The following is a 27,502-nucleotide window of genomic DNA, read 5'->3' on the forward strand; positions in this document are numbered from 1 at the left end:
GCGCCGGGTCCCCAGCATGGTCAGCGCCGGCGGCTGGGCGAGAAGCAGGCCGGGCGCGAAGGCAGCGGTGCACGGGCGATGCCGGGCCGTGGGTGGGAAAGGAAGGCGAGCCACGCGCCTGTTTGGCCGCGAGAGCCCGGGCGAGTCCCGGCAGGGCCTCTGCCCCGCTGCCGCCGCAGGAGCAGGTGGGGGAAGCCGAGGCAGGGGAAGGAGCAGGCAGCGCCCCGCTTGTGGCCGAGAGGCGACCGGCTGCATCTTTGCCCGGTGGCCTCTCCCGAGTAGGCAGACCGTGCCGCCTCTGGAAGGATGAATCTGCTCGGGGTGGGAGAGGGAGTGAGGGAGGGGAGCCGCCACCAGCCTCACCTACTACTACCCGCCTTCTCAGCTCAGCAACCGGAGCTCGTCGGAGAGACCGCTTGCCAAAGTCTCTGGCTTTCGGACGCGTTGGGCGTTTGTTTGCATCACGTGATTGACCGGGTGAAATAAAAGATCTAAAAATCCCTTGTCTCCCCAACCCGGATTTTTAGATCTTTTATTTCACCCGGTCAATCACGAGATGCAAACAAACGCCCAACATGTCCGAAAGCCAGAGACTTTGGCTAGAGGTCTCTCCGACGAGCTCCGGTTCTCGTCGGAGAGACCGCTTGCCAAAGTCTCTGGCTTTCGGACACGTTGGGCGTTTGTTTGCATCTCGTGATTGACCGGGTGAAATAAAAGATCTAAAAATCCGGGTTGGGGAGACAAGGGATTTTTAGATCTTTTATTTCACCCGGTCAATCACGAGATGCAAACAAACGCCCAACGTGTCCGAAAGCCAGAGACTTTGGCTAGAGGTCTCTCCGACGAGCTCCGGTTCTCGTCAGAGAGACCGCTTGCCAAAGTCTCTGGCTTTCGGACACGTTGGGCGTTTGTTTGCATCTCGTGATTGACCGGGTGAAATAAAAGATCTAAAAATCCGGGTTGGGGAGAACAGGGATTTTTAGATCTTTTATTTCACCCGGTCAATCACGAGATGCAAACAAACGCCCAACGTGTCCGAAAGCCAGAGACTTTGGCTAGAGGTCTCTCCGACGAGCTCCGGTTCTCGTCGGCGAGACCGCTTGCCAAAGTCTCTGGCTTTCGGACACGTTGGGCGTTTGTTTGCATCTCGTGATTGACCGGGTGAAATAAAAGATCTAAAAATCCGGGTTGGGGAGACAAGGGATTTTTAGATCTTTTATTTCACCCGGTCAATCACGAGATGCAAACAAACGCCCAACGTGTCCGAAAGCCAGAGACTTTGGCAAGCGGTCTCTCCGACGAGCTCCGGTTGCTGAGCTGAGAAGGAGGGTAGTAGTAGGTGAGGCTGGTGGCGGCTCCCCTCCCTCCCTCCCTCTCCCACCCCGAGCAGATCCATCCTTCCAGAGGCGGCACGGTCTGCCTACTCGGGAGAGGCCACCGGGCAAAGATGCAGCCGGTCGCCTCTCGGCCACAAGCGGGGCGCTGCCTGCTGCTTCCCCTGCCTCGGCTTCCCCCACCTGCTCCTGCGGCGGCAGCGGGGCAGAGGCCCTGCCCGGACTCGCCCGGGCTCTCGCGGCCAAACAGGCGCGTGGCTCGCCTTCCTTTCCCACCCACGGCCCGGCATCGCCCGTGCGCCGCTGCCTTCACGCCCGGCCTGCTTCTCACCCAGCCGCCGGCGCTGACCATGCTGGGGACCCGGCGCGACCGGCTGCTCATTCTGCTGCTTCTCGGGGCGCTGCTCAGCGCCGATTTCTACTTCCACCTCTGGCCCCAAATGCGGCGGCGCCTCGGTCCGGCCACGGAGACGGCTGAGCCCCGCTGCTCCTGCCCCGCCGAAGAAGCCGCCGTCGCCGCCGGTCCAAAGCTCCGGACTCGGCCGCCTGCCAACCTGAGCAGCCAGGCCCCCCACTCCAAGCTGAGGAGGCATTTCGCGCACCCGCTCTACAGCACCCCCGAGAGGCCGGCCGAGAAGCTGCTCAATGGGCAGGAGGTGCTGCATTACTACTGGTGGAAAATAGCCCGCTGGAACAGGTGCGTGGGCCCGGACGTGGGGGGAAACGCGGCTCGGGCGCATAAGACCCGCGTCGGAAAAACCCGCTTGTCGCTGCGATGCCTTGCGGGGGCGGGGGTGAGGGAAGAGCGTGGGTGTTTTAAAAGGTCGCAGCCGGCCTGGGGGGGCTTGCCAGCACCCCCCCGCACCCCGAACCCGGGTGCGGGGGGTGCTGGCAAGCCCCCCAGGCCGGCTGCGACCTTTTAAAACAGCCGGAAAGCCGTTTTTTTTGGGGGGGGGGGGGTGTTTGGTTGCACGGATTAATTGACTTTACATTGTTTCCTATGGGAAACAATGTTTCGTCTTACGAACCTTTCATCTTACGAACCTCCTCCTTGCACCAATTAAGTTCGTATCATGAGGTATTACTGTATAAGAGATAAAAGAGATACAAGAGATAGAAGGGGGGGCGGAGCCAGCGGCGGAGCTGAACGGACGGTGTGGAGCGGGGCTCCGTTAAACACCTCCGTTTTTATAGGTTCTCTTTGGCCCCCGAGGGCTACAGATCCTGCGATCAGGGGTCTGACGGATTGGGGGTGACGCTAGTCTGATTCTGAGGCGGCAGCCCGATCGACGGAGCGTTCAAACCCCTCTACGAGTGAGTGCCTGTAAGCTAGGAGCAACATGGCGGCCTAGAGAGCTCCCAGCTGGTCATTACTATACGGCGACTAGCGGAGGCGAACGAAACGGTGGAGTTGACTCTTAACATACCAGTCTGCGATCGTACTGGAGATTTATAACCGGAGAACTTTCTTTTCCCCTCTTTTGGGCAGCGTCTTTTGAGCTTGATATCCTAATAGCTCTGACAAGAGAAGGAGAAAGAGGATCTGTCATCTCCCTCTTTCCGGCCGGCGGCGACCTAGCGTTTTTGGGTCTTAACAATCTCCGACAGTCTTCGTTTATTAACACCATAAAAAGCTTTTACAACCAAGTATGAAGATCTGACGGCCCAGAGGGATTCCCTGTCGTCTTAGAAGAGCTCCCGTTTTGTCTTCCTTTATTTCTTTATTTCTAAACCCATCTAGAGGCTCCGATTCATCAGCGTGACTCATCTACTTCCTGGTTCCTGTTTCTGCTTCGATCTTCCCCTTTGTTGCCGAGTCACAGTCTGGCCTCATTTTTCACTCAGGGAAGCTGGCAGCAAAGAAGGAATTGCTTCACAACCCCCCACACAACCCAGACTGATTTTGTGAAGCTTCAGGATTGCAACAGGACCGGAACAACCCCAATTCACAGCTGTGATAGACGATCTTTGGAACGAGCAAGCTAATCTCGACCATATTCAATTAACTCTTTACCTACCTAACCAATCTAACGTATGAACATCAACTTGTAACATCTTGAAATTCTACGGTAATTCTACTTGACCCTTCGACTAAGATCTGGAGAACTCAGAAGGGTTTGATATCCTATTTAAATGTATTAGAATGTATAATAAGTAACTTCTTAGCCCCAATACCTCGCTATATTCATATTTATAACTGATAATTGACAATCAACATAAGGTCTCTCTAATGTCCAACATTTGATTTTCTACAATTTATAATTCCACAATTAACAGTAAATACTCAATATATTAAGTTATCAAATCTCAATGAACTTACTTTAATGAATTTATTGAACTTACCTTAATGAATTTATTGATCTTACTTTATACCAACTGTATCAATTAACTAATCACTTGTATATATTAATTGATTGATATTAATTGATATCCATTTCCCACCTGTATATAATATTTTGCTAATAATCTACTAACCTATATACTGTCTTAAAGACTGCTTGATTACAATACTAACTCTTTAAGTGATTTTCTCTTTTGAATATTAACTACTAAGCATAAGGTTACTATAGTTTAACAATAGAAATAGTAGATAAGCTGTACTTACTGTATTAATTTGATTAAGTTTATATGTATTATTCTGTTTATTAATTTTCTATTGGTCTTTAGTAAGAGACATTTTTCTTCAGAATTTAACTACAAATAAGAAAAGATTATACTTTCTTAGCAACCTACATACCCAATTAACATAACATATATAAACATTTAATATAAAACTTGCTAGAATCTGTCCCTTCTCACCCCATTACTCCTTTATTTCCCCTTTTTCCCTCTTCCCTTTTTAGCTATTTACTATCTTTCATTGCTATCTGTTCTAAGGTCTTTCAATAGATTTATCTGGAATTACCCTTCTGTCTTTACAACATCCAAAAGTCCCACAATATACTGTATCTAAATTAATTCTGGATCGGACCATAAGACAATTGTATAAGTGGGCTAGCTGGTGGTCCATCGAAAAAATGACAAGCCTTTCAAATTTGTCCAGACTGGGCTCTGGGAAGAAATCAATCAATCAATCCACCTCAGCCATACCGAGCCCTTCTAATCAGAGATCTCTGGAAGATATGTTACCCAGAGAAAGATCTAATTCCTATAAAGATCTCCAAACTACGCTGCTTCAAATGCAGGAATTAATGCTCAAGAATCATCAAGATATAAAAAAAGAATTAGGTGAGGTGAGGAACGATACAGCAGAGTTAAAAGAAAGGATGCAAAACATGGACAAAAGGCATGAGGCCTTCCAACAGCAGATGATTAAACAGGAAAAAAGAATTCAGGACTTAGAAGATAAAATTGATCAGGACCATAAACAAATGGAAGACCTGACAGACAAATTAGTCCATGCCAACAAAGAATTAGAAAGTACAGTAATACAATTAGAGAGCGAAAAAGCTAACCAATATTTAAGATTCCAAAATTTGAGGGAGGAGAAAAGTGAAGACCTGCCAGACATTATGGCTGATATTCTCTCAAAGGCTCTGGGCATTGAAAAGGACACAATGCTTAATGAAATTGATGAAGTTTATCGCATAAACACTAATTACGCCAGGCGCCATAACCTACCTAAGGAAGTGCACATCAAGTTTGTTAAAAAAATCAGTTAGAGACGAAATTCTTCACAGAGCCAGGGAAGACCCCATAGAATACAAGGGGAGACAATTGGTAATCCTAAAACAAGTCCCAAAACACGTCAGAGATTTACGTAGGCCATACACCTTTTTGTCAGCTAAATTGACCAGGCACAATATTAACTTTAGATGGTTTGTCCCAGAGGGTATGCTCGTGACCTGGCAAGACAAAAAGCAGAAAATCGATTCGGTCGAAAAAGCAGAAGAATTTTTTGACAAAAACTTTTCCACTGAGCGGACTTCTGAAATACAAAACAGTAAAGAAACAAGGAACCCCCAATCAACCAGTGCACAACCCATAGACCAGATTTCACTTAGTTCGGAAGGAACACAGGCTACTGATAACTTAAATATAGGTAATACTGACTATGCAGGATACCCAAAAGAAACAAGAAGCACTAGGGCAACAAGACCCAAATATAGATAATCTAAATTTGACACAGGAAAAATCTAACAAGGGAATTGAGTTATATTCAAATAACATAAATGGACTGAATGCACCAAAAAAAAGAAACCAAATTTTAAATAAAATCACTAAATTAAATTTTGACATTATTGCAATGCAAGAAGTCCACATTAAACATAAATTTGAACATTTACTCCAAAGAAATAAACTTGGTAATTTGTTTACATCTCTGGCTGCGGAGAAAAAGAGAGGTGTATTATGTTACATCAATTCTAATATCCAAGCTAAATTGAAATATAAAGATAAGGAGGGCAGAGTACTAATTTTAGAATTAACCATAGAACGAGATATAATAACATTAATTAATATCTATGCTCCAAATGAAGGCCAAGAAAAATTCTATAAAAGATTGTTAAATATCATCAAAGAGCACTCTACAGACAACATCTGTCTATTAGGAGATTTTAATGGTATAATTAATAATGAACTGGATTATAAAAACGATAAAACGACCAAACAAAAGAAAAGAATATTACCGAAATCTTTTTTTGACTTAATTAAAGATCTAAAATTGAAAGATTGTTGGAGGGATAGAAACCCCAACCTTAAAAAATTTACCTTCTATTCCGACAGGCACCAATCTTGGTCAAGACTGGATATGGTCTGGGCAACAACAGAAATCAATACCAAAATTCACTCGATAGAGATAGACCCTAATTACATCTCAGACCACAATGCGCTCAAAGTATCTTGGAAAGGAACTAAACAGTGCAGTAGATGGTCTCTGCAAAAATCTATATTAAGCCAGGAAGACTTTAAGGAAAAATTCAAAACTGAAATGAACTATTTCTTTCAAGAAAATCCTAAAGATCACACTAGTCTCCAAAATGTCTGGGATACAGCCAAAGCTGTTACCAGAGGGATAGCTATTTCTTATATGGCTAAAGAATTTAAACAAAAAAACAGAAATCAGCTAAATTAGAAGAAGAATATAGAGTCTTAGAAGAGGAGCTTCAGAAATTCCCTCAAAAAAAAAGAAATTAAACAAAATATGTTACTAATTAAGCATCAACTAAATTTAATAGATCAACAAAATTTGGCACAACAAATAAAAAGAACTAATCAATATAATTTTGAAAATGCCAACAAACCTAGCAAATGGTTAGCTAATAAACTTAGGAAGCAAAAAGAAAAGAAACTTATAAACTGTCTAAAAAACAAAAATGGAGAACTATGCCATGACCTGGAAAGGAAAAAAAAGATCGCTGGCGATTTTTATAGAAAACTCTATGAGTATACTGATATTACACAAAACAATACTCATGAGCTAAAAACTCAAGAAATTCTAGAACAGGCTAAACTACCCAAAGTACCACAAGAAATGGTCAATACAATTAATAAACCGATCTCCGATACAGAACTGAAAGAAGCAATAAAAAGTCAAAAAAACAATAAAGCACCGGGTCCGGATGGGCTCCCCATAGAACTATATAAAGACCTTCCTAAAGAAATGGAAAAGGCTCTACTAGAAACGTTAAATGAGGCTCTAGACAGAGGTAAAATTCCAACTTCATGGACAGAAGCAAACTTAGCGTTAATTCAAAAAAAAGATACAGATCATACAGACATATCTAATTACCGCCCGATATCTCTCCTAAACGCTGATTATAAAATCTTCACCTCTATCTTAGCGAGTAGAATCAAAGGTTTTCTAAATTATTTTATACATTCAGATCAAAATGGCTTTCTTCCCGGGAGACAGCTAAAGAATAACATTAGAATCGTGTTAGATACGCTGGAGTACTATGAAGTCCATAATGAAAAACAAGTGGCATTAATATTTCTTGATGCTCAGAAGGCTTTCGACAACGTGTCTTGGAAATTCATGATTAAACAGCTTGAATATATGGAATTTGGCCCTAAATTTATAAATGCAATAAAAGCTATTTACTCTGTCCAATCAGCCTATATTATTCTTAATGGGGACACATCGACAAAAATCTCTCTTTATAAAGGTACAAGACAAGGATGTCCACTGTCCCCTCTATTATTTATCTTAACCCTTGAAGTATTAGCGAGAATTATTAGAGACAAGGAAGAGATAAGAGGATTAAATTGTAAGAAAGAAACCTATAAGCTTCAAGCTTTCGCAGATGACCTGGTATTTATCTTAGAAGATCCCTTAGACTCAGGTCCCAAACTATTAGAAGTTCTGGAAGATTATGGTACAGTGGCAGGCCTTAAAATAAATAAATCCAAAACCCAAATTCTAACTAAAAATATGCGACAATCACAGAAAGACATCTTATCAGCAAAATTGGATATTCAAATAGTTACAAAAATTAAATACCTCGGCATCAATTTGACAAACAGAGTGTCCAGTTTAAAACTAAATAATTATGATACTTTAATACATAAAATACAAGCAGACTTGTTAAAATGGAGGATTGGATTGTCATTATATATTGTTTTTTTGTCTTGCTGTGAGCCGCCCCGAGTTTTCGGAGAGGGGCGGCATATAAATCCAATAAATCTAATCTAATCTAATCTAACTTTCCCTATTAGGGAGAATTGCAGCCATAAAATTAAATACTTTGCCCAAAATTTTGTTTTTATTTCAAACAATCCCTATTCATTTAAATCCGGAATTTTTCAATAATTTGACTAAACTAACTAACAATTTCATCTGGCAAAATAAACGTCCCCGAATTCGACTAAAATATTTACAAGGAAAGAGGGAAGAAGGTGGACTGGCTCTCCCAATTTGGAAGGATTACTACATTGCAGCATCTTTAGCATGGACAAGAGACTGGATGAGCCTAACAAATACTAGACTTCTTAACTTAGAAGGCCACAACCTCCATTCAGGGTGGCACTATTATCTCTGGGACGAAAAGCCGATAACCCACAAATACTTCTCCAACCACTTGATTAGGAAATCGCTTATCTACACCTGGAAAAAAATCAAAACTAAACTTTACAAAGGAATTCCCATGTGGTACGCCCCCTTAGAAGCCTATGTACACCCTAATTTACACAAAAGAAACAACATAATAAGATATAAAGATATTCTAAACCCAAATGGGGCAATCAAAACAAGGCTAGAACTTGAAAATCTGGGGCAAAAAGTGGAATGGTGGGAATACCTCCAGATTCAATCTAAACTTAACAAAGATAAAAAAAAATTCGGGATAAGGAAAAATGCCCCCCTAGATAAGCTCTGTATAGGCCCCCAGGATAAGCTAATTAAATTTTTTTACTGTTACTTAAATTACAATGAATTGGACAACTTTAACACAAAAATTAATGTCAAGAAATGGAATTTGGACCTTAAAAATGAAATTAAAGAGGAGGAATGGCAATCACTCTGGACTAGGAACTATAAATTGACTATTGCCACTTCCTATAAAGAAAATTTGGTCAAAATGTTTTACCGATGGCATATTACTCCAATTAAGTTAACCAAATTGAATAATAAACTCTCACCAAATTGCTGGAAATGTCAACAAGAATTGGGCACTTACTTCCACCTATGGTGGCAATGTACTAAGGCTAAATTATTCTGGAATAAGATTGGAATTTGGATCGATGAAATTTTAAATTTGTCACTAGACAAAACTCCTGAATGCTTTTTATTGGGTATAATCAGACAAAATCTATTGAAATCCCAAATTCACTTAATCATTCACATAACAACGGCAGCAAGACTATCTTATGCGCAGTGGTGGAAAAACGATGAGCTACCCCCAGATGAAGTAATAATTAAAAAAATAGTATACTGCGCAGAAATGTCGAAATTGACTTTATTAGTTAGAAATGAATCGCTGGAGACTTTTAACAAATGTTGGGACCCTTTCTATAATTGGCTAGGAAGCAAAAGCGAGAATATTAGGCTCTAAGAGTGAAAAGTAAAATACATCCTTGAACTGTTACAAATCTGGTATAAAGTAATTAATTATCTTATAGAATAACATGAGACTTTATATATATTTAAAGATGAAATTTTATTATTATTTGTTAATTTCTCTTCAATATGTTTATTTCAATTCTGGCATTCAACATTCTTGATAATCTATTCGAAACATGGTATTAAGCAAATATAATTGGATCTAATTTTCGTTTTCAATACAGCTCCCCTGTTTATTCGCCGACACTTTTATCTTTGTTTATTTGTTTTGTTTTCTCTTTATTTCGTAATGTGTGTTTCTTGTTTTGTAATGTATCATATGTTGTATTATACGATGTACATGTTTATATTTTAATAATAAAAAATTTTTAAAAAAAAGAGATAGAAGAGATATAATGGATACAAGAGATAGAAGAGATATAATGGATACAAGAGATAGAAGAGAAGATATAGGAGATATAGGAGAGACTATAGGACAGGGGACGGTAGACACTCTGGTGCACCTATATATGCCCCTTACTGACCTCTTAGGAACCTGGTGAGGTCAACCATAGATAGTCTAAGAGTAAAGTGTTGGGGGTTAGGGGATGATACTACGGAGTCTGGTAGTGAGTTTCATGCTTCGACAACTCGATTGCTAAAGTCATATTTTTTACAGTCCAGTTTGGTGTGGTTAATATTAAGCTTGAATCTGTTGTATGCTCTTGTGTTGCTGCGGTTGAAGTTGAAGTAATCATTGACAGGCAGGGAGTTGCAGCGTATAATCTTGTGGGCAATACTTAGATCATGTTTGAGGCGTCATAGTTCTAAGGTTTCAAGATCCAGGATTGTAAGTCTTGATTCGTAGGGTATTCTGTTTCGAGTGGAGGAGTTTAGGACTCTTCTGGTGAAGTATTTTTGGACATTTTCAATGGTGTTAATTTCCGAGATGTGGTATGGGTTCCAAACAGATCAGCTATATTTGAGGATGGGTCTAGCGAAAGTTTTGTAGGCTCTGGTAATTAGTGTGAGATTGCCAGAGCAAAAGCTGCATAGGATTAGGTTGACTACACTTAAAACCTTTTTGGCAATGTTGTTGCAGTGGGCTTTGGCACTTAGATAATTTGATATTAGTATTCCGAGGTATTTTACTGAGTGGGGGTTATCTGCAAGATCTTATTTGTTCAGTTTATATTTGAAGTTCTGATTTTTTTTTACCGATGCGGAGGACAAAGCATTTGCTGATTGAGATTTGGAGCTGCCAGGTGTTAGACCAATCAGTGACAGAGTCTAGGTCTTTTTGGAGAATAGCTGTGTTATCGGTGGTGTTGAAGAGTTTTACATCATCGGTGAAGAGAACGCAGTTGCTAGAGATGTGATCACAAAGGTCATTGATGTAGAGGATGAAGAGTGTTGGTCCCAGTACATTACCTTGGGGTACACTGCTTTTCGCAGGGACAGGGGTAGATATGGTACTTCCTATTTTAACCACTTGTTGTCTGTTTGACAGGAATGCTGTAATCCATCCGTGTAGGGATCCTGTGATGCCATATGCTTTGAGTTTAAGAAGTAGTTTGTCATGGACCACTGAATCGAAGGCTTTGCAGAAGTCAATATAAATTGCATCTATAGATTTTCCTTGATCTAGATGAGTTGTCCATATGTTTTTGCAGTGGAGAAGTTGCAGGTTGCAGGATAGTTTTTTTCTGAATCCAAATTGTTTGTTAGAGAGTAGATTATTAGTTTCTAGGTGGAGAGTAATTTATTGATTTATAATTGATTCCATGACTTTACATGGGACACAGCATAGTGATATTGGTCTGTAGTTATTGACAAGATAGGGATGACCATAGCTTTTGACCATAGTTTAGGAAGTGTGCTGGTTCTGAAGGATTTTTTGAAAATTATGCTCAGTGGTTCTGCTATAGCAGAAGAGAGCTTACTTAGGAAATATGAACATAGACTGTCAGGTCCGACTGATAGAGAGGATTTAAGGTCACGTAATGCTTTTTCAACTTGGTCTTCAGTATAGTCTATAAGGGTTAGGTCGTTGAGAGAGTTTGGGGAGCGATTGATGAAATTGGGTGATGAACTGTTACTGTTGACAAAGACGGATCCAAAAAATGAGTTGAGGAGGTTTGCTTTGGATGAATCGTCGTGGTATTCTTTGTTGTTGGAACTGTGGCTCAACTGGAAAACCTGGACCGAAAAACGCATAAACTCTTTAATATGTACCACGCTTTACATCCACAAAGTTGAAACTGTTTCACACTTAATATGTGAGTGCAGCAAAATTGTGCAAACTGATTACAAAGCTAGACATGATCGCATTGCTAAATCATTATGTAAGAAATATGAGATTATGTAAAAAATACAACATATTTGTATTCAAAAAGTCATGGGAGCACAACATGGAAAAAGTTACCAAAAATGTGATGGTGAAGATCTTATGGCACTTTCGAATACAGACAGATGGTATCTAGTGTATTGAACACAATACACTAGATACCATGGTTGTCAGGGGCCAAAGCATACAGTTTATTGATATTGCTGTACCAGGAGATGCCAGTGTCAAAGAAAAAGAACTGGATAAAACTATGAAATATCGTGACCTGACCATTGAAACTACACGGCTATAGATGAAATGTGTAACATTGATACCCATTGTCATCGGGGCACTTAGTACCTACCATGTTCAAGAATTTACAAAACACATCAAGAAATTGCAGCTTCCTGCAATAACACTAATGGAACTACAAAAAACTGTGGTACTATATATTTTTAAAAGATACTTGGTTGATACCTAGGATGCTGGCAGCAACCCATATTAACAATCAGCAGCAATCAATGCTATTTGTGACACATTTTCAAATGTTCAGTTGACTGAGTTTCACGTTTAATAAATAAAATAAATAAAAAAAGTTTCTTCCAACATGAAAAAAACAATTGGTCCACTAATGGTAAAATGTTGCTTAATCATTCTTTGAGAAACTAGAGAAATTGCAGAAAAGAACAACGAAGATGATTAGGGGACTAGAGATTAAATGGATGAAAGGTTGTGTGAATTAGGCATATTTACTCTAACAAACAGAAGGACTACGGATGACATGATAGCAATCTTACAATCCTTGGAGGCTATCACAGACAAGAGAGGTCAACCTATTGTCCAAAGCACTTGGGGGCAAGACAAGAAGTAATCCAGCCTTGAAATAAGGAGAAATTTCCTGTCAGCACAAATAATTAATCAGTGGAACAGAATAATTAATAATTAATCAGCATCCAGAAGTTGTGGATGCTCCATCACTGGAAGTTTTTAAAATAATTGGACAGCCATTTGTTTGGAATGGTATAGGGCAGTGATGGCTAATCCTTTCCAGTTTGAGTGCCCGAAGCGCACTCCCAAACCCCCAAAATGCAATGTGCATGCCCCCCTGTGCATTTTCATGCAGTCTCCCTCACATGCCCCATACCCTGCATGTGTGCCCCTCACACATGCCCTACCCCCTTCACACGTGCATGCCCCCTGCACACTCCTCCCCATACATTTTGGCAGACACCCGAAGACCAGCTGGCTGGCGGGAGGCACGTGTGCATGCGCAGTGGAGCTGTACTGGGGCAATGACTCATGTGTCATCAGAAAGGGTGCATGTGCCATAAATTCACCATCACAGGTATAGGGTCTCCTGCCTGAGCAGGGAGGTGGACAAAAAGTTCTCCAAGGTCCCTTCCAACTATGTTATTGCGCTATTCTGTAATAATTTCTAATTCCATCAGATGTTGGAGAAAGATTCTTCAATGCATAAATACCTGCAGAATGCTTTCTTGACTGTTATATTGAGGATGTGGCATACGGAAGCATCCATAACAGTATTTATCGATGATGAAATCTCGTCTCTGCTCAGTGTTAGCATCAGGATACAAGGCTTTAGAAGCTGGGAGATGTGCAGCCCAAAATCTGTTTGCTTGCCCATTCCCTAGCATGATGAACAGCTTTAGAAGAGAGTAATAAAATTACACTTGAAGGCCAATGACACTGGATGAACAAAAGCACATTATTTTCAGGGATATTAAAGAAATATATCTCATCCTAGATCAGGAATCCCCAACCTGTGGACCATGGACCCCTGCTGGGCCATGGCCTATTTGAAACTGGGCCATGTGAGTGGAGAAACAGTGTGGGTATGCATGTATGAAAAGACCGACTCATGCAAATGGCAAGCACCAACACTCATAACACCACTCACATTAATGGCAGGTACAAGTGCCTGCTACTCATACAACTGAAGCTGTGTGTGCACGCATGCACTTGGCCCTGATACAAAACCTCCCCCCCCCAACCCCATGCACCAGGCCACCAAGCCAAAATGATTGGGGAATTCCTCCTGAACAAATCCCAGTGTATACCTTTTCAATTCCACTTTTCCACACCTAGGCAATCCTAAAATTTCAAATAGATTGTACCACTTTCCAATGCTAGATCTTTGGAAAAACTTCATACCTGGACCATCTCATTGCTCCAAATACTTGTGTCCAGCTTTAGACTCTGCACCTTAGAAATCCTAGAACCCAGGCTCCGATGCAAACCTGTAAATATGGAAAAAGAAACATGATTTTCCAAAGGGCATGCATGCATCTCATTTCAATTTTCACTGGATCCTAATTCAGATCATACCAAAAGGAAGTTCTTATCTTAGGACATATAAATCTCCTTCTACATGAATTTATATATCATCTTATTATGTGGGAATGTCATTGTTGTAAATGGTCTTTTCTAGAATCATGCTCTGGGTAAGCATAGAGATACTGTGAGCGTTTTATGACAGAAGCAATGCTTGTCTAAATGCTGCATTTCTTTCTTGCTTCTCTTCTCTTTTCTGAGAGAAAAAAGCCCAGTTGGGGAGGGGAATGAAGTGGATGCCCTGTTGGCCTTTAGTTGGTTTTCCTTGCTGGATTATGGATAAGAGGGCCAAAAAATCAGCAGGGGAGGAGAAAAAGCCCCCTACTGGCAATCAAGGAATTTTATTATTTTCCAAGCTGACCCCTGAGGGTGCAAGGGTCTTCAAACCTGGCAAGTTTAAAGCTTGTGGACTTCAACTCCCATTTCTGAACTAGCATGACTGGTGGAGGAATTCTGAGAGTTGAAGTCCACTAGTATTAAAGCTGTCAAGTTGCAGGTGCAGGTGCCGGTGCACAAAGAGTTAGGGGTTAGAAGTGCAAAGGTCTTTAAATCTGGCAAATTTTAGACTTTTGGACTTCAACTTCCTTTTCTGAGCTAGCATGACTAGAGGAGGAATTCTGGGAGTTCAGGTCCACAGGTCTTGAAGCTGTCAAGTTTGAAGTTTGTAAAAAGTATATGGTTTTTCAAAGTGTACATGGTTTTTCAAAGTATACATGGTTGTAAAAAGTATTCGGCTACACTGGTATTTTATTAAACTATATAATACTACAGCATTTAGTTCAGAATATTTTTTCCTTGTTTTCCTCCTCTAAAATCTAGGTGCGTCTTATATAGCGAAAAATATGGTATTTGTAAGATACCAATGGAGAAGGGAGTAGAAAAGATGAGAAAAATAACAGTAATACATGGATAAATATTCTTATACATAAGACAGTACTGAGCTCATTAGATATTCAACAGAGTGAAGGCAAAAAAGGGGAAAACTGTCTTTGTGTCTTTGCAAGTTATTTTGACTTGCAATGTTCTATAGCGGCATCCTGAGAGGAGGAAATGAAACAGTTTATGTCCAGGGTGTGACAGGTCTGTAGATATTTTGTCAGCTCTCTTTCTGACTTATGTAGCATATAGATGAATGGAAGACAAGTTGGTTGCAATTATTTTTTCTGTATTCCTAACTATCCATTGAAATTTATACCTGCCCTGTTTTATTGCTGTACCAAACCAGACAATTTTAGAAGTACAAATGGCAGACTCAATAATTCCTCTACAGACTATATCAATAGCTCCTTGAGCATTCAGCTTTCTGAGTTGACACAGGAAGAACATTGTTGTTGTTGTTGCTTTTTTAATGATGGTTCTAATGGTCCATTTCAAATCCTAGGAATTTATAGAACCCGGAAACCTGAAGGTCTGTACTGTTGATACTGTGCTGTCTAATAATGTAAGAGTTTAGCAGACTGCTACCTGCATTTTCTGTCACTTCTCTCAGAACACTGAATGCTATCTATTGTGATGTCCATAATTTTTAAGGAATACATAGGCATTCTTGAGAATAAATATGTTGGCAATTTTCATGCTGACTAAAACATGGGATCGGGGAGAGGAAAACTACAAAGGAGTATCTTCAAATATAACCCACCATATTGCAATTATCCTTAAATGTACAACCTCCACTAATATAGATGTTATGTAAGCAATTGCTTATCATAAATGTTCTGTTAAATAAGTGGGGGAAAGTATTGACATTTTGCCACCAAAAGTGCCATATACACAGATATACTTACCTGCACAGTGCTTGCAGATCACCACACACAAATTGATGGAAGCCCAGTCAGGGCTCAATGCATGGCAGTCAGCACAGAATCTGTTAGCTTTGTTAGACCAGATCTTCTCGGCTACCTCATAATCATACAAAGTTTCAGCAATAGAGTTCTGAAGAACTTCCATCCATTCTTGCTTGTCTCGTTCACACTCGGCTCCAAAACTAAGGGAACATGTATAAAATGATGTAAGGCCTAATCAAAAAGCAAGGCTATTATAAATACTCTGCTTGCAGCATCTACTCACAAAACATTTCATGGTTGATGCTGGGGATGTAATAATTTGACAAATTATCCATTAGAAAACTGACTAAGCTTTGTATTTGTGTTTACATGCAAAATTATTATTATTATTATTATTATTATTATTATTAATTAGATTTGTATGCCGCCCCTCTCCGAAGACTTGGGGCAGCTCACAACATCAATAGAAACAATATAACAGTGAAACAAATCTAATATTAAAATAAAACATATCTAAAACCCCAGCAATTTAAAACCATACAACACATACATACCAAACATAAAATATAAAAGCCTGGGGGAGGATGTCTCAGTTCCCCCATGCCTGGCGATAAAGGTGGGTCTTGAGTAATTTGCGAAAGACAAGGAGGGTGGTGGCAGTTTTAATCTCTGGGGGGAGTTGATTCCAGAGGGCCGGCGCTACCACAGAGAAGGCTCTTCCCCTGGGGCCCGGCAAACGACATTGTTTGGTCGAAGGGACCTGGAGAAGGCCAACTCTGTTGCACCTTCTCGGCCTCTGGGATTCGTGCAGTAGAAGGCGGTTCCAGAGGTATTCTGGTCCAATGCCATATAGGGCTTTAAAGGTCATTACCAACACTTTGAATTGTGACTGGAAACTGATCGGCAGCCAGTGCAGGCCACGGAGTGTTGCAGAAACATGGGCGAATCTAAGGAGCCCCACGATGGCTCTCATGGTCACATTCTGCACGATCTGAAGTTTCCGAACACTTTTCAAGAGTAGCCCCAAGTAGAGAGTGTTGTAGTAATCGAACCTCGAGGTGATGAAGGCATAAGTGACTGTGAGCAATGACTCCCTGTCCAGGTAGGGCTGCAACTGGTGCACCAGGCGAACCTGGGCAAATGCCCTCCTCGCCACAGCCGAAAGATGGTGTTCCAATGTTAGGTGTGGATCAAGGAGGATGCCCAAATTGTGAACCCTCTCTGAGGGGATCAATAATTCCCCCCCAGGGTAATGGATGGACAGATGGAATTGTCCTTGGGAGGCAAAACCCTCAGCCACTCCATCTTGTTTGGGTTGAGTTTGAGCTTGTTGACACCCATCCAGACCCCAACAGCCTCCAGGCACCGGCACATCACTTCCACTGCTTCACCGACTGGACATGGGGTAGAGATGTATAACTGGATATCATCGGCATATTGATGATACCTCACCCCATGCCCTTGGATGATCTCACCCAGCGGTTTCATGTAGATATTAAATAGCAGGGGGGAGAGGACCGACCCGAGGCACCCCACAAGGGAGCAACCTAGAGGTCGACCTCTGACCCCCCCACTAACACCGACTGCGACTGACCGGAGAGGTAGGAGGAGAACCACTGAAGAACAGTGCCTCCCACCCCAAAACCCTCCAGCCAGTACAGAAGGATACCATGGTTGATGGTATCGAAAGCCACTGAAAGGTCAAGAAGCACCAGGACAGAGGACAAGCCCCTGTCCCAGGCCCACCAGAATCCAGACTGCTGAGGGCCTAGATAATCAGCTTCTTCCAAGGACCGCCACCACCTTCTCAACAACCTTCCTTATAAAGGGAAGGTTGGAGACTGGACGGTAGTTATTAAGCACAGCTGGGTCCAGGGAAGGCTTCTTGAGGAGGGGGCGCACAAGTGCCTTTTTATAAGGAGCCGGAAAGGACCCCCTCCCCAAGGAGGCATTGACAATCTCCTGGACCCAGCTCTGTGCCACCTCTCGGCTGGCCGAAACCAACCAAGAGGGACATGGATCCAGTAAACAGGTGGTGGAACTCACAGCTCCAATGGCCTTGTCCACTTCATCAGGTGTCACCAAGTCAAACTCCCTCCAGACCGATGGACAAAGACGTTTAGCCCCAGTCACCTCGACTGACTCGTTGTCAGCCGATACTGCTATACAATTGGAGTTGAGGTCCAGCTGGATCCGAGCGGCTTTATCAGCGAAAAACGAGTTAAATTCCTCGGCACTGCCCTGCAAGTGCTCCCCAACTCCCGCCTGATTTAGAAGGGAGCGGGTCACCATAAACAGAGCGGCCAGGCAGGATTCTGCTGATGCAATCAAGGCAGCATGGTACACGCATCTCACCACCTTGAGCACCACGTTGTAGGTCTTTGGCATTCCAATCAAGCTGATGAATTTTATTTATTTATTTATTAGAATTCGGAGGGACCTTTTAGGTCATCTAGTCCAACCTCCTGCTCGAGCAGGAGACACTACACCACCCTTGTCAAACGGCAGTCCAATCTCCTCTTGAAAGTGTCGATTGTTGGAGCATTCACAACCTCCGCTGCAAACCGTTTCACTGGTTGACCTCTCTCACCATTAGAAAGTTCCTCTTTATTTCCAGATTGAATCTCTCTTTGGTCAGTTTCTATCTGTTGTTTTTTGTCTGGCTTTCCGGTGCTTTGGAGAACAGCCTGATCCCCTCCGCTCTGTGTATTGGAAGACTGCTATCATGTCTCCCCTGGTCCTTCTCTTTGCTAGACTGTCCATGCCCAGTTCCCGCAACCTCTCTTCGTATGTTTTAGTTTCCAGTCCCTTTATTATCCTGGTTGCTCTCTTCTGCACTTTCTCTAATCTTTTAATGTCTTTTTTGTGGTGTGGTGACCAGAACTGAATGCAGTACTCTAGGTACGGTCTAACTAGGGCTTTGTAGAGTGGTATTAGTGTTTTGTCTCACATGGCAGCTGGTCAATAATTAACCCCAAATTAAAACTCAAACACAAAGGTTTCGAAATGAACAAGAGTCTATTTACAATGACGTTTGTTGAAAAGCACAAATGAGGACCGAAGAAGGTCTCTCAACTGCCAAAGTTCAGGCGGGAGGCCGAGTTGCTAAGATAAATTCCCAAACAAGTGATTCTCAAGCCAAAGGTTACTTACAAGATTCTTAACCCTATAATTCTCCAATACTGCAGCAAGGTTTATTAGAACAACAGGCAAAAAGAACTCTTCACATGCACCTCTCCTCTGAAGAAACAAACATTGGCTTTTTGCAACTCCTCCTCTTTATATACCCTTTGGAAGGACAGACTATGCACAGCTCTGCTCACTTCCTCCTTCTGAGCTTGCTTAATTGCTCTTGCCTCCTCTGCATCCTTCTGACCCATACAGCCAGGTTCGGATCCTTCATCTCCTCTTCCTCCTCAGACCCAGGCAAATCCCCAGTTGGGGGTTCTATATTCTTTGCAGGCTGCTCACACCCAATCTTTCCCTCCTCCTCACTGTCCGATTCCTCTGACAGCCACATGCCCAGATAGCCCTGGTTCATCAGACTCAAAGTCTATTGCCAGGGGACCTGGCTGCAAGCCAACCACAACAATTAGTACCTCCCTAGTTCTAGAGTATATCCCTTTGTTAATGCAGTTTAGGATTGTTTTGGCTTTTTTGGCCGCCACTGCACATTCATTCATTCATTCATTCATTCATTCATTCATTCATTCATTCATTTATTTATTTATTTATTTATTTATTAATACAATTTATACATGGTATGTTTGTGTGTATGTTTGGATTTTTTAAATTATTAAACATTAGATTTGTTACATGCTGTTTTACTATTGTTGTTAGCCGCCCCGAGTCTGCGGAGAGGGGCAGCATACAAATCTAACAAATAAATAAATAAATAAAATATATGCTGCCCCTCTCCGAGGATTCAGGGCAGCCTAACATTGCTGGGTCATGTTTAGTTGGTTGTCTATCAAGACTCTGAGATCTCTCTCACAATCACTGCTGTTGAATGTGGTTTCAGCCAGTTTGTATGTGTGTCTTAGTTTTTTTCTTACCTAGGTGTAACATTCTCTGTGTTGAACTTCATTTTGTTTGTTTGAACCCATGGTGCAAGTCTGTCAAGATCCATCTGTATCTTGAGCCTGTCCTCTGGGGCATTGGCTACCCCCGCCAGCTTGGTGTCATCTCTAAATTTGATTAGTTCCCTGTCTATTCCTCCATCTAGGTCATTAATGAATATATTGAAGAGTATTGGGTCTAGGACTGAACCTTGTGGTACCTCACTTCTTACTTCTTACTTTGACCTGTTGAGGACTATTCATTGGGTTTGATTGGTCAGCCAGTTGTTAATCCATCTGGTTGCGTTGTTGTCTATCCCACTTTTTTCTATTTTGCAGAGTAGTAGGTTGTAGTCTATTGAATGCTTTACTGAAGTCTAGATATACTAAGTCCACTGCATTTCGCTATTGATTTGATCACAGTGTTGAAGTACGAAATGGGGTTGATGGTGGCAGTGGTAGTGGCAGATCTGTTTCTTGATTATTTTTTCTAGTATTTTCCTAGGTATTGATGTCAGACTAATTGGTCTCTAGTTACCTGGGTCTGTTTTTTTGCCTTTTTTGTAGACGGGAACCACGTCAGCTTGTTTCCAATCTTCCAGTAGTTCTCCTGTGGTCCAGGATTTTTGGAAGATGTGGTACAGTGGCTCTGCGATGGCATTCAGCAGTTCCTTTAGGACTCTGGGGTGTAGTCCATCTGGTCCTGGTGATTTGTACTCATTGAGTTCCAACAGGTGGTCTCTTACTGTGTTTTTATTTATGTTGAAGTCCACTTTTCTAAAGTCTGGGACTTTGTTATTATTGGGTCCAGTTGTTTGTATTTGTATTATGTTGAATTTTAGTATGATGTGGTTACTCTCACCCAGCATCCCTTCAATTTTGGCTTCTTCTATTGTTTTTTCTCTGTTTATGAGTATTAGATCCAATATGGCTATTCCCCTACTTCCCACTTCCACTTTTTGGGCAATGAATTTGTCTTCAAGGCTGGTTAGGAATCTGTTTGATTTTTCATTTGGTGTAGAGTTGGTTTTCCAGTTGATGTCTGGGTAATTAAAGTATCCCATTATTATTGCATTGTGTTTTCTATATATTTGCATTAGTTATTTGGTAAAAATGCTGTCCATTGTTTCCACAATTTCTACAATGTGAATTAATGTAGTCACTGTTCCCGCTAAGCTGTGCAGTGTGCCATGGCACACTTAGCAGTGGCTTTCAGCGCACGGTTTTTGAACCCTGCCCAGGAGCCAATCACCTACCTTTTGCAAAAGCCTACCTTTTGCAAAAACGACCTTCTACACAGGCTCAGGAAGCGGAGTGGCGGGAGAGGAGGTGGTGGAGGCAAGCGGTTTGCAACCGCCCCCTCTCCGACAGCACAAGGCAAGCACACTTTTCAAACGTGCCGCTTCCCCGGGCAGCCGGCTTTGCTGGCTGGTGCAGGGCTTGACATCAGCGGGTCCCTGCTGCCCCAACAGCAACCTCCGGACAGCCATGCTTGCCTTGTGCGAGGGGGGGCGGCCGTTTGCAAACCCCTAACCTCCACCGCCTCCTCTCCCACCGCCTCGCTGCCTGAGCCCATGTAGAAGGTTGCTTTTGCAAAAGGTAGGCAAAAAAAGAGAGTGAGAGAAAGGAAGGAAGAGGGAGAAAGAAAGAGAGGGGAGAAAGAGAGGGAGAGAGAAAGGGAGGAGAGGGGGGAAGGAAGGAATGGAGAGAAAGAAAGAGAAAAGAGAGAGAGAAAGGAAAAGAAAGGAAGAGGAAGGAAGAGAGAGAGCGGGGGAGAGAAAGAAAATCAAAATCTAGTTTGAAACTAGCTCAACTATTTAAGTGGAATTTTGATATTGATAGAGTTGCCCCATTCCGAGGTCACTATTATAGACACACAGTATTTTATTTTGAAATTCTCTGAGGCAAAATATGGTGGGTTTTTAAAAACCAAAATTTCTTTACTGCAGATTAAGATCACCAAAACAATATCAATCATCCAATTTCTTAATATACTTTAATTTTCATGTCTCTCAGCTGCGTAAAAACCTTTGGTAGCTTTTAATTAAAAAGAAAAATAACAATTATCAAAAGAAAAATGCAGGCTACTGAAAAACAACATGGTTTCTTCCCTTTGGCAAGAGTGGTAGAAATTTGAGGAGGGATGATTGATTATTAAATATGGATTGACTATGCAATGATATTAAAATATATATTTAGATGTTGTTTAATATTAAGATGTATTAATTCCTAAAATTGGATTCGAATTTTAGAACTATATAGAATTACATAGGTAAAATTAATGGAAGATACATAGGATAAATAAGGGGTTTATGATATGTACTGTATGATTTTATGACTTTGCATTATGAATTTAAAATATACTTGGAAATGTAGAATATTGATGAAAGTTAATAATAGTAAATGATAAGTGCCTGAAAATTAATTGAGCTTGGAAATATTGAATGAAATTATAGAAAAGTAAATATGGAAATAAATTAATTGATGCATTGGTGTTCAGATAGATTTTCATAGTATTATTAGATTTGTATAATACTATGATAAATATGTAAGAAATGAAGATTTTAAAGCATGGATTTATTAATAGTTGTGTTTTTGGTTTTGCTGGTTGTTTTAGTTTTAATAGTAATAGATTTTGGTTTTGTTTTATTATTAATTTCTTTTAATAAAAAAGAAGGGAGGGTTTTTTTTCCTAATTAGGAAAAAATTGTATAAGGGTTTTTTGTTTCTTTTAAGAAAAATGTATAAGAAGGCATGATGGCCTATCTGGATTTATAAGAAGATAATGATATTAATTGAAATATAAAATAACAGAATAACATAGTGGGAAGGGACCTTATTCCAGCACCGAGCCCCAAATAACTACGCAATAAGTTGTCTTGGGTGACATCTGTGAAAAAAAATCAGGTGCTCAGGCATGAATATTATTTGTTTGTTTGTTTATTTAGACTTCTAGGCCGCCCAGTCCCAAAGGGACCGCCGCTCAGACACTATACAGTAGAACCTCGACATACGAGCTGCTCTACATGCGAGTATTCCGAGATACGAGCCATGATGAGAGCGAAATTTCTGTTCGACACCCGAGCTCAAATTCGGGATACGAGCCGAACTTCCGCTCTAGTTGGCTTCCGGTTTTCTCGGCGCGAAAAAAAGTCTCGTCTCGGTGGTGGTGTTTAGAGCGAGTACTGTATAGAGTTTTGTGCATGGCTCCGAAAAAAAGTGTCCGGTAGTGCAAAGGCCGCTGAGAAGAAGAAGACGATGATATCCATAGAAGCGAAGCAGGAGATAATTAATTTGCATGATAAAGGGACTTGAGTTATTGAACTTGCGAGGATGTTCAAACGCAGTACGTCCACCATTTGTACAATCCTGAAGCAGAAGGACATCCTTAAAGGTGTTAAAGCAGCAAAAGGTGCGACAATAGTTTCCCAACTTAGGACGTCTGTTCATGAAGAGATGGAGAGGTTATTGTTAATTTGGATAAAAGAAAAGGAGCTGGCCGGAGATACAATAACAGAGGCGATCATCAGCGAGAAGGCTCGTGCGATATTCTTCGACCTAAAGAAAAATGAACCATCCTCGTCGGGAGATCCAGATGAGTTCAAAGCAAGTCATGGGTGGTTTGACAGGTTCAGAAAAAGAAGTGGCATTCACTCAGTAGTTAGGCATGGGGAGGCAGCGAGTGCAGACATCAAGGCAGCGGAGGAGTTTGTTATGTGTTTTGCTAGCCTGGTTGAAAAAGAAGGCTATGTCTCTCAACAGATATTTAACTGTCATGAGACTGGGCTGTTTTGGAAGAAAATGCCCCGTAGGACTTTCATTACTGCCGAGGAAAAGCGCATGCCAGGACATAAGCCCATGAAGGACCGTCTAACCCTTACATTGTGTGTAAACGCGTCGGGTGACTGTAAAGTAAAGCCACTTCTCGTGTACCATTCTGAGAATCCTCGCGCGTTCAAGACGCACAAAATCCTAAAGGAAAAACTCCATGTCATGTGGCGCTCCAATGCAAGGGCGTGGGTAACAAGGCAGTTCTTTGTGGACTGGGTAAATCTTGTTTTTGGTCCTACGGTGAAGAAATATCTTTTGACTAATAAACTCCCCCTACATGCCTTACTGCTGCTCGACAATGCTCCAGGCCACCCACCTGCTCTTCAAGAGGACATCCTTCAAGAATTTCAGTTTGTAAAGGTTTTCTTTCTCCCACCCAACACGACTTCAATCCTGCAACCAATGGATCAGCAGGTCATAGCTAACTTCAAGAGGCTGTACACGAAGCATCTGTTCCGCCGATATTTCGACGTAACAGAGAACACCAACTTGACACTGCGTGAGTTTTGGAAGGATCATTTTAACATCGTTTCTTGCCTTAACATCATTGACCTTGCCTGGCAAGAAGTGTCAAGGCGAAACTTGAACTCGGCGTGGAAGAAGTTGTGGCCTGCTGCAGTTGCACCAAGGGACTCTGCTGAGCCCGAGGGCAAGACCGAGGACGTCACCGAGACTGACACCCCGTTGGAGGAGATTGTGTCACTCGGTAAGTGTATGGGTCTGGAGGTAGACGAGGGTGAAATCAATGAGCTTGTCGAAGAGCATGAAGAACCGCTCTCTACAGAGGACCTGAAGGCGCTCCATGAGATGCAACAGACGGAGATGACCCAAGAGATGAGCAGCAGTGAGGAAGAGGTACAGGAACCACAGGAAGTCATTCCTATCAGTGAAATAAAAGCGATGCTAGCGCAGTGGGAGAACATTGTTAGTTTCATTGGAAAAAATCACCCAGAGAAAGTAGCCACGAGTCGTTCAGCAGCACTTTTCAATGACACCTCATTGACTCACTTTCGCAATATTTTGAAAAGCAGGCAAAAGCAGATGTCATTGGATAAATTTCTTATGAAAAGAGCTGCTCCAAGTGAAAGTGCAGCCAAAAAGGCAAAAACAGATGATTAGGCTACTGTGTACATATGTAAATTTAAAAGTTTAAGAAAGTTTACAAGTTAAGTGAAAGAAACTTCATTATTCATTTATATGTACATGTATATTTCTTCATTAAAAACATGTCTTTTTTCATAATTTAGACTAACTTTGTGAGTTTTTTGAGGGCTGGAACCAATTAAAATTATTTACATTAATTCCTATGGGGAAAAGTTGTTCGAGATACGAGATGATCGACTTAAGAGCCCAGGTCCGGAACGAATTAAACTCGTATGTCGAGGTACTACTGTACTTTTCAGCCCCCCCCCCCAAAAATAGAGGGTATGTGTAGTATGTCTTCCTGTGTGAGTGGCAATACACAAGTGGGAAAGAGGCAATACACAAGGGGGAAAGAGACTACAGAAAGCCCTTTGTCATCTGTCAGCATGACTACGGCAGAAACAGGAAGGAATTACAATTACAGGAGGGGAAAAGTGTGTGGCCCTATTAGATATGCAATGACTAAATTGAATGGCATTACATAAAAGCAAGCATCTCTCCAATGGAGATTTTACATCCTGATAGATGTAATAGGGATTGATAAAAACTTAGTAACTTTTTAGTAGTTTAGTAGTAACGTTTCGGAGATCGTGATGGCTACTGCCTCTTTGTTTAAACACACACACACACACACACACGTATTTCGAGCTTGTCATGCTCTCGTCAGCTAGACATACCCTTACCAGGATTTGACAGAAAATCAACCGTATGTGTGTGTGTGTGTGTGTGTGTGTGTATGCATGCATGCATGCATGTATTATGTATTCTTATAAAGTAAAAAATAGAGTACAAGCACCTACTTGATAAAATAGAACAATGTGTAACAGACAGTACCACCACCAGGTAGATTTGCTGTTGGCTGACCAAACATATTCAGTGGGCAGTCCTAAATATAACTACACCTATATGGAGGGAAGCATGCACTGGTTTACCTCAGGGTTATGCTTTGGACCCAATGCTCTTCAACTCTTTATTAATGAACTAAGACGAGGAGATAGAAGGGAAGCTCATCAAATTTACAAATGACATCCAGTTGGGGAGAATTGTTACTCAAATTCAAAAGGACCTTGTAGGTCATCTAGTCCAACCCTCTGCTCAAGCAGGAGTTCCTACACCATTTCAGACAAATGGCAGTCCAATCTCCCTTTGAAAGTCTCAAGTATTGATGCTCTCACAACTTCCATAGGCAAGCTGTTTCACTGTTTGATCACTCTCGCTGTCAGAAAGTTCCTCCTTATTTCCAGGTTGAATCTCTCTTTGGTTAGCTTCCATCCATTATTCTTTGTCTGGCATTCTGGTGCTTTGGAAAACAGTCTGACCCCCTTCCTCTCTGTGGTAGCCCTCCAGTATTGGAACACTGCTATCATGTCATCCCTGGTCCTTTTCTTCACCAGACTGCCCATGCTCAGTTCCTGAAACTGCTCTTCATATCACAAGATCTAAAATGGATACCTAACATCAAAAACGTCATCAAAAAAGCACAACAAAGAATGTTCTTCTGCACCAACTCAGAAAGCTCAAACTGCCCAATGAGCTGCTGATACAGTTCTACAGAGGAATTACTGAGTCTGTCATCTACACCTCTATAACTATCTAGTTTAGTTCTGCAACCCAACAAGACAGACATAGACTGCAGAAAAAACAATTGCTACCAATCTGCCTTCCATTGAGGACCTGCATGAGTCAAAAAGAGGGTTGTGAAAATATTTACAGACCCCTCACATTTTGGACACAAACGATTTCAACTCCTACCCTCAAAACAATGCTATAGAACATTGCACACCAGTTTTTTCCCGAATCCCATCACTCTGCTAAACAACTAATTCCCTCAACACCGTCAAACTATTTACTAAATCTGCACTACCATTAATCTTCTCATTGTTCCCATCACCCATCTCTTCCCACTAATGACTGTATGACTGTAACTTTCTTGCTTGTATTCTTATAATTTGCATATGTACACCATTGTGCCTACCTTCCCTGTCCTACTGTTCTATCTTCTATCATTACTTTTTATCATTACTTATTTAATGTTTTATTTATACAAATGACCATCCTATAATTGTTTGACAAATAAATAAAATAAAATAAATTTACATTGGCTGGTACCTAATATGATTGATTGCTTATTTGTACCTGGACTATCATTAAGTGTTGCACCTTATGAATCTTGACAAATGTATCTTTTATTTTATGTATACTGAGACAAATTCCTTGTGTGTCCAATCACACTTGGCCAATAAAAATTCCTTGTGTGTCCAGTCGTACTTGGCCAATAAAAATTCTATTCTATTCATATGGATCAGAATCTCTGCATTTCAAAAAAAAAAAATCTAGAGGCTTGCAGCCCTTTTCTCTTCAAATTTATTGTCTGAGAAACCACTATATCAGTGCCAGGGGTGGGTTCTAATTTACCTCCCTGCTGGTTTACTTCCTCCTGTGTATGTGTGTGTGCATACACACTGCTGAAAACTCAGCTTCTTTGTGTGCACAGAATTAAGGCACAAGATGCCGGGATCTATGGTGCTGCTGACTGAGAGAGCTGGTTCAGTAGCATGGCCAGCAGTTTGGCGAGTGGGGGAAATTTCCTGCTACTGGTTTTATAGAATCAGTTTGAACTGGCAAGAACCCACTTCTGATCACTGCTATGCTTCACTTAAAAAAAATAGAGAAATAGCTAATGTCTCAAAGCATCC

General features: G+C 41.5%; 1 protein-coding gene across 1 annotated transcript in view; it reads right to left on the reverse strand.

Annotated features, from left to right (window-relative positions):
* ARAP3 (ArfGAP with RhoGAP domain, ankyrin repeat and PH domain 3) overlaps nt 1–27,502 on the reverse strand; it is a 500,752-nt gene that overhangs the window by 377,068 nt on the left and 96,182 nt on the right. The window contains exons 11-13 of the mRNA XM_070746896.1: nt 15,775–15,974; nt 13,811–13,896; nt 13,120–13,302 (exon numbers count right to left, since the gene is read on the reverse strand). Of these exons, the coding sequence (XP_070602997.1) occupies nt 13,120–13,302; nt 13,811–13,896; nt 15,775–15,974 (469 nt within the window). The remainder of the gene's footprint in view (nt 1–13,119; nt 13,303–13,810; nt 13,897–15,774; nt 15,975–27,502) is intronic.

This window comes from Erythrolamprus reginae, chromosome 3 (genome assembly GCF_031021105.1).
Source record: "Erythrolamprus reginae isolate rEryReg1 chromosome 3, rEryReg1.hap1, whole genome shotgun sequence".
Taxonomy (NCBI): domain Eukaryota; kingdom Metazoa; phylum Chordata; class Lepidosauria; order Squamata; family Dipsadidae; genus Erythrolamprus; species Erythrolamprus reginae.